At 47.2% G+C, this 15436-nt stretch overlaps 1 protein-coding gene across 1 annotated transcript in view; it reads right to left on the bottom strand.

The window, feature by feature from the left end:
• The window catches only part of Ptprn2 (protein tyrosine phosphatase receptor type N2), a 723577-nt gene that overhangs the window by 75895 nt on the left and 632246 nt on the right, over nucleotides 1-15436 (bottom strand). Inside the window, exon 14 of the mRNA XM_036205661.1 lies at nucleotides 11153-11347. Coding sequence (XP_036061554.1) covers nucleotides 11153-11347 — 195 coding nt within the window. The remainder of the gene's footprint in view (nucleotides 1-11152; nucleotides 11348-15436) is intronic.

Genomic DNA, 15436 nt, shown 5'->3' with positions numbered 1-15436 from the left:
TGAATAGTCAACAAACAAAGAATAAGAAGCTGTGTTTGGAGGGGTAGATTTTATCACAACATATTAAATGCATGTATAAAAAATTCAAACAAATGAACAAACAAAAAAGTAAGTTCTATCCTAAGACTAGGCAAAAGGAAATCTCCAAACAGGAAGTAGTGATGGGAATCAAAGGGGATATAAGCTGAGCCACCAGAGCAGCTGCAGGTCACTCCACAGCCCTGGTGACAGAGGGGGACAGGGGAAGGATGACAGGAAAACAGCAAGAAGAGGATCCTTGCCCAGTATGAGGATTAAGGGCATTTTGGATAAAGACTAGGGCACAGTCCTACTCAGTGATTTATATATTTTAGAAAAGAAGGAAATCCTACCCAGAATGAAGAAAGATGTACTTAGGAAAACCAAAGGGAGAGCAATGATGTTGTGTAGGGTCAATCTGAACAAGCACTGTCCACAAAGATTAGCAATGAAAGTGGATGGCCTAAAAACGCAAAGAAGGTGCTAAGCCCCAAGCCACAGGAATGTGACTGCTAGAGTCACGTGACTAGTCCATGTGCCAGGCTTGAGAAGAGGACGGAGACACTCATTGGTAGATTCACTGTGGCTCATCATCACTGGGGTAGCTACTAAAATACAACTGTTAGTAGTTAGAGGTAAAGGAAGGAACAGAAAATCAACCACTTTAGAAGGAGGAAGGGGAGGATGCCTGAACCAAACAATAAATGGATGACATGTGAGGGTGTAGAGAACATAAAATAGGGCTGGACACCCAGAAACTGGAACTAATTGGTCCTGTTAGAAGAGCTTACTTAATTATAGGGTCATGATCATCTTTTTCTGTGACATGTGTCTTTCAGAGGCTATGCTTAGGGATGAAGAGTCACTGCAACACTGAGCATGCTGGGAGAGTGCTCATGTGCTTCCCAATTGTCCTGTGAGCATTCTCTAGGTTCTGCTTCAGAGATGGGAAACACAGAGACCACGGTGTTTAATGTCACCCTTCTAAATAGTGGCTCTGGCTCTGGGCCATCATCTTCTCTGTACTGTTCTCTCTTGCACCAGGAGAGGACATCACCTGTGGACTGTGGCCAGGGTCCTCTCTACCTCTGGATGCTGTCTCTTAGTGCTCTTGACTTCTGTCAAACAGACAGGATATCTGAGGAAGGGAGTGTTGACCTTTTGGTTCAATGAACCACAGTAATTCATGTGGATGGGGTCATAACCCATATATTGCTACTCAGTGGCTTGTTTATTCTGCAAATCTTCTAATTACAAATAGTCCTGAGGGTCCTGGTGAGGCTGAGTCATCCCTAGGGTCTCTTCTTTGTCTCTCAGGGTTGCTCCTCAGCAACAAAGTCCTGTGTCAACATCCACAAAAGTCCCATGAAGGACAAGGTCTTCAGTAAAGCTCACAGTTTAGCATTTGGCTCTAGCTCACACTTCTCTAGCTATTCGAGTGTAAGCTTCCCAAGAGCAAGATACCTGTTATCTTTATTCAGAGCCATGCTGAGCACACAAAGGTAGGCAGACCGTGGGCAGTTATGCTCACCCATGATGTTTGTGGAGCTGTGCAATTCAATGGAACTTTAAGATTTATATTTTATATAAATGACACTACCTTTATTCTATGGATGTGAACAGCCAGGTGGGGCCATTGGAATAGTATGGCTGTCTTTCAACTCAGCCAAGTGTGCCTATAAGCCACAGGTATGGGAGGCACTGAGTGGGCCCAGTGTATACCTCTGGGCTTGGCTCACCCTGCCAGGCCTATCTAGGATGGCCCAGCCAGTTGTAGGCATCTCTGTCACCAGAACTCAGAAAACACTGGGTGAGTAACACTTTGAGTCCTGAGACACTTTTCAGACACTGCCTTCCCAGCTTCCCCTTGTGCATGTCATTCATGAGGCTGCCAGTTCCAGTCTTAGTGTTGATTTTTCAACCTCACTCAGTGAAGACTAATTGGATGTTTATTTATTCTGTTTCACTAACTTCATCCATTACAGTGTTTATAAAGAATGGAAACAGTAGAAAAGAAAATCATTTCTAAAGCAACAAAGTACCAGATCCAAGTATCACTCCAGGTACCCGTCATGACCCATCCCAGGAGACTGCATTCTTCTTGCTTATATGTCTCCCACAGATTCTTTGTGTGCCACCCACTATCAGGAGACAAAATTCCACCTCAGCTAACATCTGGCATGAAATACTCATAAGCCACAGCCACTTCAGGACCACTGGGGTCAGGTTGAAATTGGGCCATAGACATTTTTCCTTAAGCAGCTAGAGCCAAAACAGAAAAAAAAATGACGCCAGAGGGCAGAGAGGCAGAGTGCCAGCAGTTCTAACATTTTATGTAGCCAATCAGACGTTCAGATGTTGTTGTTTTTGTTTTTTTTTAATAATAAAAAGAATCCCTCCTTTACCCACCAAAACCACAAGATACAAAGTAAAGAAGAGCCCAAATAATACTCCCAAACAATATTGCACCCACGCCATCCATGAAGAGCTAGCATCACAGCCCGGACATGAGAGGCCAGGAGATTACCCTTTAGTGGGGTCCAAAGGTATTCTCTCTCACAGAAGCAGGAGGCCTGCATCCTCCCATCCCCAAGGTGGCCCTTTGGAAGTGTGGGTGGTAGTACAGGATGGCTTTGCTAATGGGGCTCCTGCTGCTGTGAGGCCTGCACAATAGCCTGCAGCATCCTGTACACACACACACACACACACACACACACACACACAAAGACAGGGTTCCCTGCTTCTCTGTGAGCACTGGCTAGCACTCACTACAGCTTGAGCTTGGTCAGAAAATTAGCTCCCTGAACTACCTTAGGACCTTAATGAATCCTGTGGACTCTCCTGTCCCGGGGAGTCAGCACCAGAACCATATGGGATGAGTGGCAAGGCTCTTCTTTGGAGAGCAGTGGGACCCAGACTCTTCATAGCTTATCCTGCAGCCAGAGAACCTCCTGTCACCATAACCTGTGGTAGGTGGCGGGTGAAAGAGGGCTTAGGGCATGCTTAGCCTTGCCTACGGTGTTGGGAAGAAACAGAATCCCACACGAGCTGTGAGTGGAAGAGCAGCTTCTCATTTGCTGCAGGCTGGCAGACCACATTGGCTTTGAGTTGGCTCTGTCTTCTCAAATTCACATGTTAGATCCCTACACCCCAGTTAGCTGTGACCTCATGGGAAGGCAGAGCCCTTCAAGAAGAGATTAATTTAAAAGGACCCAAAGGTCACCTGACTGGACAGCATGGATGCACCCACTTGCATGGAGGAAAGGCCATGTGAGGACATATCAAGATGGCCATCTTGAAGCCGGGAGAGACCTTAGAAGAAAGCAGCCTTCTGTGCCTCATTATGGGCTTCTGGTCTCCAGGACCACAGGCCTTCCTTTCTATCTTAAGCCTCAATCCTAGCAGACTGGGATCTAAGGCCAAAGACCCAGCTCATCCTCCCACACATATTCCAGAACGTTCTGCTCACTGATACCTGGGGAGTGGGTAGCATGTACCTAAGCAGCCCTGCCCTGACTCAATGCAATGCCACAGTTATTACACATAGGAGGAATGTGTGCCTGAGACACCTGGACGCTCAGTTCCCTATAGTGGTTTGTGACATGATTCTGACCAGACTTTTTTTTTGTTTTTTGTTTGTTTGTTTGTTTTTCTGTTTGTTTGTTTTTTGTCCTGAAACTTTTCCCTAGTGAATTGATCTCTGCCTCTTCTGGGGTGGTAGCACTGGCTGTCATATGCAGGTGAGTAACTGAACACTGAGAAAGATAGGGACAAACAAACTGAGTATTAATAAATATTCATTCTGTCCTGGCACTGTGGCTGGGGTGGTACAGGTGTGGGTTTGAAGGCTTACTCTTATGTAGAGGCTGCCTGAATGCCCTCCTTCCATAGGAAGGGGGTGGGGTTCATGACATATTGGCCACAGGCACACAGTATGGGCTCATATATGTTTCAGTGACTAAAGGTCCAGCTACTAGTTCTCAGTCCACCTTCAGCACTCAGGGGTCATGAGCAGGAAGGAGCAGAGTGTTTGTTGTCTGTCAGTGACAATAGTTTGAAGCCAACAGGGTCAGGCTGAAGGAAGACTTCTTACTCCGTACCTGGACCTACATCTCATGCTTAGCTCCATACCCTGAGCTGGGGTCCTGTACCCTGAGCCCAATCCTGCACCTTGAGCCTGGTTCCACATTGAGCCTGAGCCAACATCCCAGCCCAGCTCCATATCCTGAGCCTACACCCTATTCCAAGATTACTTTTGGGGGACTATCCTGTTCTAGCCTCTGGTCATCTCCAGCATGGACACAGGCTACTGTGCACCTCTAAGCCTTTGGCCTCTCTATCATATGTCCATGAAAAAAGGCCATGGCCCCTTGGCTTTCAACAGACCCTTTGCTCCGGTGACACTCAGGAGCTGTTGTTTGTTTGCTGTGATGAGAAGCTGCCGGTCCAGCACTGAAACTTTTTGTGCTTTGTGATTTTACATCAGAACTCTTGCTTTCACTGTGTTCATCTGTGAAATGGGCCTGGTCTTGGATCTTACAGGGTGGGTTTTTAGAGACTGTATTATACAAAGGCTCTGAGGAGCTGATCATTGTGCAGATTAAGGGGACCTAGGCCTCTGTCCTCGAGTGCAGAGTGTTCTTAAAATGTCTACATTCAGGATGCTTTCCTTCACTCAGCCCTGTGGATCCAACAGAGATGAATAGACCCACTTTTTTCTGCACATACTCATTCCCTGGAGGCTCCCAGCCAGTGACACTAAGCAAGTGAGCAAGCAATGGAGTGACATTTTCTAATGACTGCCCCCAATGTAGCACTTGTCCCTCTGCATATGCACTCACCACTCCCACTTTCCTGCTCTAATGCTTGGCTGACTCACAAGTCATTAGTGAAACTTAGGATGCAGAACGATTCTCAGCTCCTCACGCACCAGCCATGTGGGAACATCTCTGTGCAGAAGGCAGGCACGATATGGGAATGGATCTTCTGGCAAGTAAACTCAAGCCCACATCTCTCTCTCTAGCAAGGGTTTCTCAGGAAGGTAGGTCCCCACACTCTTACAGTATGGGTCTTTATGACAGTCCTTAAAAGTCACTTTAGTGGCTGTCCTTGTTCTGCAAGGATTTTTTTTCCGAGCTCTGAACTCACTTGAACATCCCACATTGTGAATATTACTTTAGAAGAGCATGAGATGTGCTGGTGGCAGTTTCCCAGTACACTGGCTGCCAGGCTTGTGTGCCCTGCTAGCCTCCATTCCCTTTTTCCAACATGGCATCCCCTCCTCTGCCCCTTACCCCACTCCTTACTGGGCATCCCATCTTCCAGAGCAGCTGGTGTGGGTGGTCTGTGGACCAGGACCATTAACCTGAGCTCCTCGAAACTAACTTGGGTTCTTTCTTTGTTTCTTTCTTTCCTTTCCATTCCATTTCCTTCCTTCCTCCCTCCCTCCCTTCCTTCCTTCCTCCCTCTCCCTCCCTCCCTCCCTCCCTCCCTCCTTCCCTCCCTTCCTTCCTTCCTTCCTTTCCTCTCTCTCTCTCTCTCTCTCTCTCTCTCTCTCTCTCTCTCTCTCTCTCATTTTCCCCCTCCCTCCCTCTCTCCCTCCCTCCCTTCCTTTTTTAAATTTTGCTTTCTTAAGTCAGAGTCTTGCTGTACAGCCCAGGTTGGTTTCAAACTTACAGTTCTCCTGCCTCAATCTGTGACTACCAGGATTTTGTGCATATGCCACCACCTAACTTTGTGTGAATGTGGTGCAAGTGCAGGAGGCACCTGTGCAGTGTCAGGCGTCTGTCAGGAAGTTGTCAGGTGTAGTCTCATCTGTCCTTCTCTGCACTGTTATTTTAAGACAAGGTCTCTCCCTGAACCTGGAGGCCATAAAGCTCCAGGTATCCTCCTGCCTCCCCAGGCATCCTCCTGCCTCCCCAGGCATCCTCCTGCCTCCTCTGCATGCTGGGGTCACAGACATACTCACAGCTATGTCTGGCTTTTTTATGTTGGGGCTGGGACCTGAACTCAGGACCTCATGCCTATGCAGCGAACACTCTTACCCACTGAGCCATCTGTATAGCCCTCAAAGTTGGAATCCTAAAATAAATATCTATAAGAGTAAGAGCTAGACAATGATAGGCCTGAGCTAATGGCCAAGCAATTTAAATAATATAAGTGTCTGTATGATTATTTTATACGTGGGTTGTGGGACCGCGGGGGCTTGATAGCACCTGGAGAGAAGCTCTCCAACTACAAATATCAGTGTTTATAATTATGAAGAGTTACAGGGTTCATTACTATCTATATCTATCTATCATCTGTTTGTCTGTCTGTCTGTTTCTAAAGACTCTTGATCATATTCACACCAATTACCCTCTCTTATTCTCCTTCTCTTCCCATAGACTTGTATTCTTCCCAATTAGTTTTCCTTCTACATGCTTTTCAAAAATCTAGGTTCTGCATATGAGAAGCGTGATTTTTATCTTTCTGAGTGTGACTTGTTTTTCACGACGATCTCCACTCCCTACAGATGGCATGATTCTTCTTTACAGCTGACTAAAACTCTACGTGCATTTGTATCACGTTTTTTTAAAGCCATTCACCTGTTGATGTGCGTGTAGCCTGGCTCTGTAACTTGACTGTTCTGAACGTGCAGTAATAAACATGGATATACAGGTGTCTCTTTGCATGCTGAGGTAGATTCCTTTGGACATATTCCCAGGACTGGTGTAGCTCTACTGTATAGAAATTCTACCTTTAAAACACTTGTTTAAAAAACTAAATATAAATATTAATTTATTTATTTAAGACACAGTATCACTGTGTATCTCTGGAACCCCCTATATAGATGAGGATGCCTAAAATTCAGCAATCCTACTGCCTTTGCCTCTTGAGTACTAGGATTAAAGGTATGCACTACCATGCCCAGCAGCAACTTGAAAACCTCATTACATTTTTATTTACTTATTTAGTGTGTATTGTACATAGGGGGTGCATACATGCTTCAGCGCCCCTGTGGAGGTCAGAGGGTGACTGATGCAGAGGTTGGTCTCACCTTCTGTGTGGGTCACAGGGATTGAATTTGGGTTGTCTCACTTGATGGTAAGAACCTTTACCCACTGAGCCATCTCATCAGCCCCAAGAGGCTTTGAATTTTTAGAAGTTGCTTTCTTCTGCATGAGAGAGAGCACACACTCAGTGCTCGTCTTTCTGTGTCTTATTTCACGCTGTGGGATGCCTTCCAGTTCCACCCATTCACCGTGGATGGCGAGCCATTGGGTGTCACTGCCATGCTTTCTCAGTCCCTGCATGAGGCTGGTGACCAAAGGTTGGAGGAGGACGGATGAGGGGAGAATGGATTTGATCCACATGTGCTATGTGACATATCATGCTAAACCCCATGCATATGTACAAGTAACATGTTGACCAAAAGAAAATATTTTAGAGGGCACCTTCCAAGAAAATAAAGACAGAGGAAAAACAATAATAGCGAAAACAGAACATGGCCTTGGGTGACAGCCTTTGTGGCTTTACTGTGACTGCAGGCCAGTGGTATCTACAGGTACATCATGGGCATGTCTCATAGGCCCGTCCCACTTTGCACTCACGGGGACTGGGAGCAAGGTGCTGCTTTCTAGCCCATCATACAGATGACAAGACAGAGGTGGTGGACATGACATTAGATTCAGAACCAGCAGACAGCAAGTGAGGCAGGCTTCTGTGGTGTACCAGAACTCGTGTCCCTGCTCTCTTCAGGACCCTGTGCTCCCTGCACCCAGGAGAGCCCTGACAACATGCCCACTCCATCTATCTGTGTCTTGAAATACATAAGCACCCAGCCTTTCTGTGCTGCCTCTGACTCCTGCTCTACCTGCAAAGCCAGGGGTAACAGAGGTCCCCCCTATGGTTGGTGGTGCTTGACTCTTCTGCTAGTGACCGTCACTAGGGCTGGTCCATTGGGAGTGACACAGCCCAATAATGTCTCAGACTGTTTTATCTAGTGGAAACCTTCCCCTTCCATGTGAGTCTCCTTGATACCTCAGTCAAAGGGACAGTGACTCCAAGTAGTCTTGTATCTATAGTCTAGCAGAAAGTTACAGAGCATGGAGTGTCTGAGGCCAACCTGGATGAGAAGAGCCATGGGGGACAGTGGGCATGCTTGCTGAATCACCACTGAGTACCCCAACATCACAGGGGAAATATCCAGTCAGTGATGTGTCCTGGTGGTCAGTTTTGGGTCAGCATGGCTTTATGCGGTATACCCATTGCCAACCTGGAGTTAAAACTTTTTTCTTTGTTTTTCCCCCTTCAGTCTGAAAAAAAAAAAAAAAAACCCAACAACTATTAATTTTTATGTGTGCATTTGTGTGTTTCTCCTGTATGTATGGCTATGTGCCACATACGTGCAGTGCCCATGGAGGCCAGAAGAGGGTGTCAGATTTCCAGAACTGGAGTTTACAGATGACTGTGAGCTGCAGTGTAGGTGCTGGGAATTGAACACAGATCCTCTGGAAGCAAGGTCTCTCAATCTTTTTCTGCAGTCTTTATACTCAGACATCACATTTTGTCCCCATGCTCCACTGGAGCAACGTTGTGACTGAATACCCAGTGTCCTGGATTTATCTGAGGGCCCACTCATCCCTGCCATGTAATTTGGCACATTTCTCTTGCCAGCAGGCCAATTAGCAAGCACTTTCCCACTGAGGGTCGGGGGTGACTGATCATTGCAATTACCTGCCCTGTAGCTTTAACGAGCCAAGGTCAGTTGCAAAGGGCTGACATGCATGGCTTCCACAGCCTGTGCAGAGAGGCAGCAAGGGTCTGGGACATGAACTCGACCTGGGGTTGCTGGAAACATGCTGTCTTGGCCTCAACCCTGGGTCATTCCCATTCTGCTAAAACTTGAGGGGAGTTTCACAGCCTGCGTACTAAGTGGGTGAGATCTGAAGAAAGAGCCTAAGGTTCTGGGTTTCTCAGGTTCTGTAACAGAGAAATTCTGAGGCAAGATGCTGTGTGACATGACCCCACTTGAAAAGGGAATCGGATTACTGGGTGCAGAGAAAACAGAGGTCTAAGACATGGCCCAGCCCTTCATGGATGCAGTGATTAGGTCATCCTGCCTCTTGGCCTGCAGCCTGGGAGAAGGTGTTGAGTCACATCTCCTGCCACAGAAGTAGAAGCAGTAATTCCTGGAAATGCCTGGATCCCCTGGGGCTTACAATCTCTGAATGTATTTCTACATCTAGTGCCGTAGGTGGGTGAAGCTATGACTACATTCAGGGAAATGCCTGTGCTGGGCTCCAGTGGTACGGCTGACCTCTGCCTGGGCTGCCTTGCTTTAGAACAGTGAGGTCTTGGCTACTTGGAGGTTGAGTCACTCTTGCTGACCTCAGAATTGCCACTCAGGTCCAAACACAGTTTCTCTTGAAAAATGTATATTATATACCACACAGACACAGGTATTACCAAATTGTGACCCAAAGTCATGAAATAAATACCAGATCACACGAGCTGAAAGGAGCCACTATTGACTCCTTCCTGCCAGCACCAACTCTCAGTGTCTTTGAACTTGGTTCCTTTTCTTAAAGGGACAAATGTCAAAGTCCTTGAGAAGTCAGGACTAAGTTCAGTAATTGCTGTCCATCCAGAGGACATCTGTCACTGTAAAAGACTATAAGCCCGGAACACCAGGCATATGCACAGTTAATAGACTGATCAAGAATAAAATGGGAGCATGGCACTTCTGCCCCAGGTGTGAGGTGTGAGAGGCTCTCCCCTCAGTGCCTATATCCCCAAACAGCATTTTGGGGTCCCCCATTTCAAGAAGAAACAGAAGCAAGCAGGACAAGTCACAGACATCAGAGAGAGAGGATGCCCTCCTGTGGCCACATGTCCTCTGGGACGTGGACTACTGTACACCTCAGCCTCCCTGTACGTCCACTGGAGTCTAGACCAGCAAGATCACGGAAGCACTGGCTTCAATATTCACAGGATGTTCTCGGTCAATGTGGCTTTTGCCTGGCCTGCTGGCTCTGCCAGGAGACTTCTTAGCAATAAACAGTTTTCCAGCTTCCTGTGGCCACCAGACCACATTGTGACTGGGTAGATCAGCTGAGGAAGGCACCTCAGGGTAAGTGTGTAAGGACAATGTACAGAGCTGCCTCAGGACACGGTAACTGACTGTACAGAGTTGGTGTTTCCCTGATCTGTGATCACAGTAGTTGCTTCTTTTTTGTCTGTCTGTTTTGTTTTTGTTTTTGTTTTTGTTTCAAGATAAGGTTTCTCTGTGTAATTTTGGTGCTGTTCTGGATCTCGCCCTGTAGACCAGGCTGGCCTCGAACTCACAAAGATCCACCTGGCTCTGTCTCCCGAGTGCTGGGATTAAAGGTGTGCAACACCACTGCCCAGCTTGCAGTTGCTTCTTAAGCAGGGAATTGGACTGTGACTCAGGTTGGCAGAGCCCCTATCCCCATGCGAAAAATAGCATGGTCATATGCTGTGTGATTTTAATTCACATTCCTACAACAGGAAGGTACCCACTGCTAAGATGGACAAGGGTCAGCCTGAAGAAACTCTGAGTTACAAAGATCTCTGGATGATATAGGACATTAATGATATACCATGAGGCAACACAGGCACCTTGTCCCCTTGGCTGTTCCAAAGGAAATGTACCAGGGAAAGTCATAGCCCTGCAAAGAAGCCATGTGTGTCAACAAATGGGCCTCCAAAAACTCTGGTGATGGGCTATAGATGGTTCATACCTCCTCCTGCCTCCTCAGCTTCAGTTTTGCATTGCCCATGAATGACATTTGTTGATTAAACAGGGTAAAGGAGTCAACAGCCACTTACTATTAGTCAAAAGCCACAGAATGGCACACACAGTGAGCACTAAAAGGCAAGTATTCCCAGGACTCCACCTCAAGTCCAAGGGAGCAAGCCTGCATGTGCACATGTGTGCTCTAAGCAGGACAGAAAGAGTTCAGTGATAAACACACCTTTTGTTTATATCCAGGACACAGAGGAGGATACTAGCAAGTTCCAAGTTTCAGAAGCGATTGATGGAGAGACACAGGCAGAACACACACACCCTGTCCCCACCTGTCACTCCTTCACAGAAGTCAGAAAGCACCGTAGAGCATGCGAGCCTTACCAGGATCATGTGGCCGGTGGAGATGTCCATGTTAGGCTGGACAGGCTCCTCAGACCAGGATGAAGTGCTGCTCCGAGCTGAAGGACTAGGCATCGGCCCATCACTGAACTGGGAAGAGACGCTGTTGATGCGTGATGTGTGTGGTCCCTCAGGGCGATCCTGTGGCCGGACAGACATACGCTGGCGGCATAGCTCCTGCAAGACAGCCAGGGGCAGAGTCAGGGGTTAGCAGCCTTCAGGGAAATCTTTTTAGTACTTCCACAGAACTGCAAGCCTACCCTCTGTTCACCTTTCTACTCAGTCTTAGTCAAGGCTCACTCTAGTGAGAATTCATGCTTTGGGCTACTAGACAGTGCAAAAGGATTCAGCAAGCATGTTGGTGTGTTTTGAGGCACCATCCTCACACCCTCTGAGATCTATAAGCCACTGAAGCAAGTTGGCTCTAAGGACAAGTGTGTGAGTACACACCTATATACACACATCTATCTATACCCAGGAGCAGACACAACCCCCATCACCACATAGATTTCTAAAGCAGTCTCCTTTGTCTTATTCTGGTCAAGAACAATGAAACAAATAGATGGAGTTAGAATTCCTTTCTCATTAGAACATAGGTCACATGGAAGACAAGGAGTCTGCTACAATGTAAGGACACCCTCAGTCTAGCATTTTCTTCTCCCCTAAAACAACTCCCATTCTGAAAGGTGAGGATCCTAGGATCTTGGCAGCATGATCTCTTGGCACTGACCTTGACCTTTGACCTTTACCCTACAGCTCCCACCTTCTGACTGACAAGAACCCATTCTGGAAGCTTCCCAGAGTTAAGACACATTGAGCCCCTCTGCATCTGGAGAAGATGAAACTGTGACTTGAATCACCAAAATGAAATGTCATCAACAGGAGATTGGAAAGTACAGCTGAGCCCCACAGAACAGCAGGGAAAAGAATCATGTCCTCACCAGCAGTGGGAACCAAAGGCCTGTTTAGCTAGCCAGGGCAGTGGCAGGAAGTTGGAGACCACGGCCATGTTTTCACCTCCTTCACCCTGGGTCGCTGTGACCTCTGGCTTCAGACAGAGGCCACCAGAAAGAGACTCCCCCATCTGCTCAGCTCTCTACAGTAGACAGACACCCATCCATGCTCTGGCTTCTCTCTACCAGAGGTCTATAAGACAGTTCAACCCCCAAGCTACAGCAGGGGCCCTCATCTGGGGCTGATGGCCCACATATGCCTTGAGACTTGAAAGCAGCTTAGACAATGAAGGTCATCATGGGTACCCTGGACATGATGAGAAGATAAGGTGAACCTCAGAAAATGAGACCTGCAGAGATGGGGAGGCCTCTCACATAAGCAGCAACAGGGACCAACCTTGACGCTCCTTTTTCTCTATTTATTTTTTTATATGCTTGCTGCCTCAGAGAGGTTTTTGGGTTTGTTTTTTGTTTTTTGTTTTTTATTTATTTTATTTTTTTGAGACAGGGTTTCTCTGTGTGGTTTTGGTGCCTGTCCTGGATCTCGCTCTGTAGACCAGGCTGGGAGAGTTTTTAAACAATGGATTCCTCTTAAAAAAAGAAAGAAAGAAAGGAAGGAAGGAAGGAAGGAAGGAAGGAAGGAAGGAAGGAAGGAAGAAAGGAAGGAAGGAAGAAAGGTCATCTAATTTTCTGACAACCTCAAAAACATAGCAGAAAAATCAACAACACCTCCTGTTCTCCACAAGGGCTCTTCTCAGGCTGAGGGTGCAGGCCACCAACCTAAGTGCATGCACACCTTGCTCACGTCACGCTTACAGAAGAATGCCACTGGATTCCTGGGGCTGCAGCTCTGGCTGAGGTTCATTGTGCCTCAGGACCAGCCTGGGGGAAGGACACAGGAAGTCATGCTGGCCATGTACCTATTCCATGAGTCAAAAAGGGAATAAATGTCCCCAAAGGGTCCCAGTTTTGGATGGAATCTTGACTGGGACATGCATGCTCTATGTGAACTTGGGCAAGGCATTTAAAACTCCCAACCCTAGTTTATTCCCTTCAAAACAGGAAATGATAGTTGTCATGAAATATTAAAAAGTTCATGCACATAAAATGCTTAGTATGGTGTGTACCACAGAGAAAGCCCTCCAACGTCAACCAGCAGAGCTGAACATACATGGCTGAAGTAGACGTTAAAATAGTCCTTCAGGGTTAGGTATACATCTCAGTGGGTAGAGTGCTTGCCCAGCATGCATGAAACACTGTGTCCCATCTTTAACAACACATAAACCTGGGATGGAATCCTACCCTGTAACCTCAGCATCCGGAAGGTGGAGGCAGGAGGATCATAAGTGAAAACATGGAACTTCCAGGAAGGAATGAAGTCTGACTGTCTCTATGAGAGGGTGTAGCTGGTGAGTGGGTGGTAGGCTGAGGGTGATGGTGTGTAAAGCCTTGGAGGGGAGTCAGGAGATACATGGGACCATGTCCTGGGGATCCAAGCAGCCACTGGCCTCCACTCGTGTATATGAAGGCAGCCGTGAAGGCACCTGATAGGGCTTTCCAGGGCTCATTGTTTTCATGATTCTGTGGGTGAGCCAGAGAGGGTTAGCATGTCCACAGAGCTGCCCCAAGGATGCAGAGATAATGAGGATATCTGAGATATCTCATGATGGATGAACAAGTATCCAGAACAGAGCAGAGAGCTTCATAATCTGTTTGTCTGACCCCTTGACTTCTAGGATACACATCCATTTATCTGTTAATTCACAGAGCCTGGAGCTAGAGTGCCAGACTTTGGAATCCTGGCTTTAGCCCTATCTGTATGAATGTGAGCACTCCAGCCTGGCGTGGGACAAGGTAGCCTGGATCTGCTGCACCCGGGTCATGGTGGTCTTCCTTCTTGCCTCATCTTCCCAGTCTTTCTGATCCGAGACCTGGGAACCTCTAGCAGTCAGCCCATGAGACTATAGTGCTGTAAGGATTGGGAATGTGGAGATGAAGACCTTATCAGTGATATAACAAACATATTCAGGGTAAAGCCTGGGCCACGGACACCCTGTGCAGGCCCTGGAATTATGAAGCAGCAAACTGCAACTTCTGATGTTTCCCTCCATGGAATAGAAGCAAATCTCTCTCCATGGCTTTATCTGAGATGCTTTCCTCCCCAATGTTGACTCTCCCCCAACTCTCTGATGTCTGTCTCTGTCTGTCTCTGTCTCTGTCTCTCTGTCTGTCTGTCTGTCTCTCTCTCTCCACGACTGTGAAGTTGGTACTGTTGTCACATTTCACAAATGAGGGGACTAAGGCACAGAGTAGTAAGACAATGAGATCACATTCATACAGATAGGGCTGAAGCCAGGATTCCAAAGTCTGGCACTCTAGCTCCAGGCTCTGTGAATTAATGGATAAATGGATGTGTATCCTAGAAGTCAAGGGGACAAACAGATTCTGAAGAGAGAGACAGAGACAGAGTGACAGACAAGGGCAGGGCTTGCTCGACTACAGGCAAGGATGAAAGGCTGAGTGAGCACAAACATTTACATTGTAAGGATTTGAAGTCACAGCCTTCACAGCCATCCTGTGGGCACTGCATGTGACCAGTGTGCTGCCTTGGTTCATATCACCTATACCTATCAAGTGGTGGTGGTAGTGGTGGGGCCATGCCATGCACACTGGAGGCACCTATGGACAAGTGACAGGCATGCCATGGATAGCACACACGTCCTACAGATTATGCTCTGAGAGGTGGGTCCAGGCAGAGCTGTGAGGGAGAGAGTTTTCCTGAGCAAAAGATAATTGGTGTTGCTAACTAAGCTGCATGGGCATGCTTGAAGGAAACCTGGAGACTGCCTGACTGTGTTTGGAAATTCTCATCAATAACCTTGGTAGCAAACCAACCCCTGAATAGACAGTCCCAGGTTAATTCTATAAATGTCCTAAAGGAGAATGCAGGTATACAGGCATGTCCAAAGCATTAGTTAAGGAAGGCCCAGAAAATCATAGCATCCACCTCCTTGACAGCCCTGGGACTTCACCTGGGGTCACAAGCCCTGCTGTGCATACAGGAGGAGTTTGGTAAATAGGTCTTCTCTTGGATGGATGGCAGTCTGGTAGCTACCCACCTTAATTTGAAAGAAAAAGATTCCTTAATATATGCAAATTCTGGATGAAGTCTAGTAATTACCAAAGATGCCATCTGTGAGCTGGGACATCGCTTCAGTGAAAATAGCCCAGGGCTGTCAGCACAGCCTGGAGTTCACCAAGAAGACAGAAGCTTCCTAGCAGCTCGTGACTCAGCAGCCAACAGGTGGCTGAT

Source organism: Onychomys torridus, chromosome 14, assembly GCF_903995425.1.
Source record: "Onychomys torridus chromosome 14, mOncTor1.1, whole genome shotgun sequence".
Classification (NCBI taxonomy): Eukaryota; Metazoa; Chordata; class Mammalia; order Rodentia; family Cricetidae; genus Onychomys; species Onychomys torridus.
This window is presented reverse-complemented; position numbering and strand designations above follow the sequence as displayed.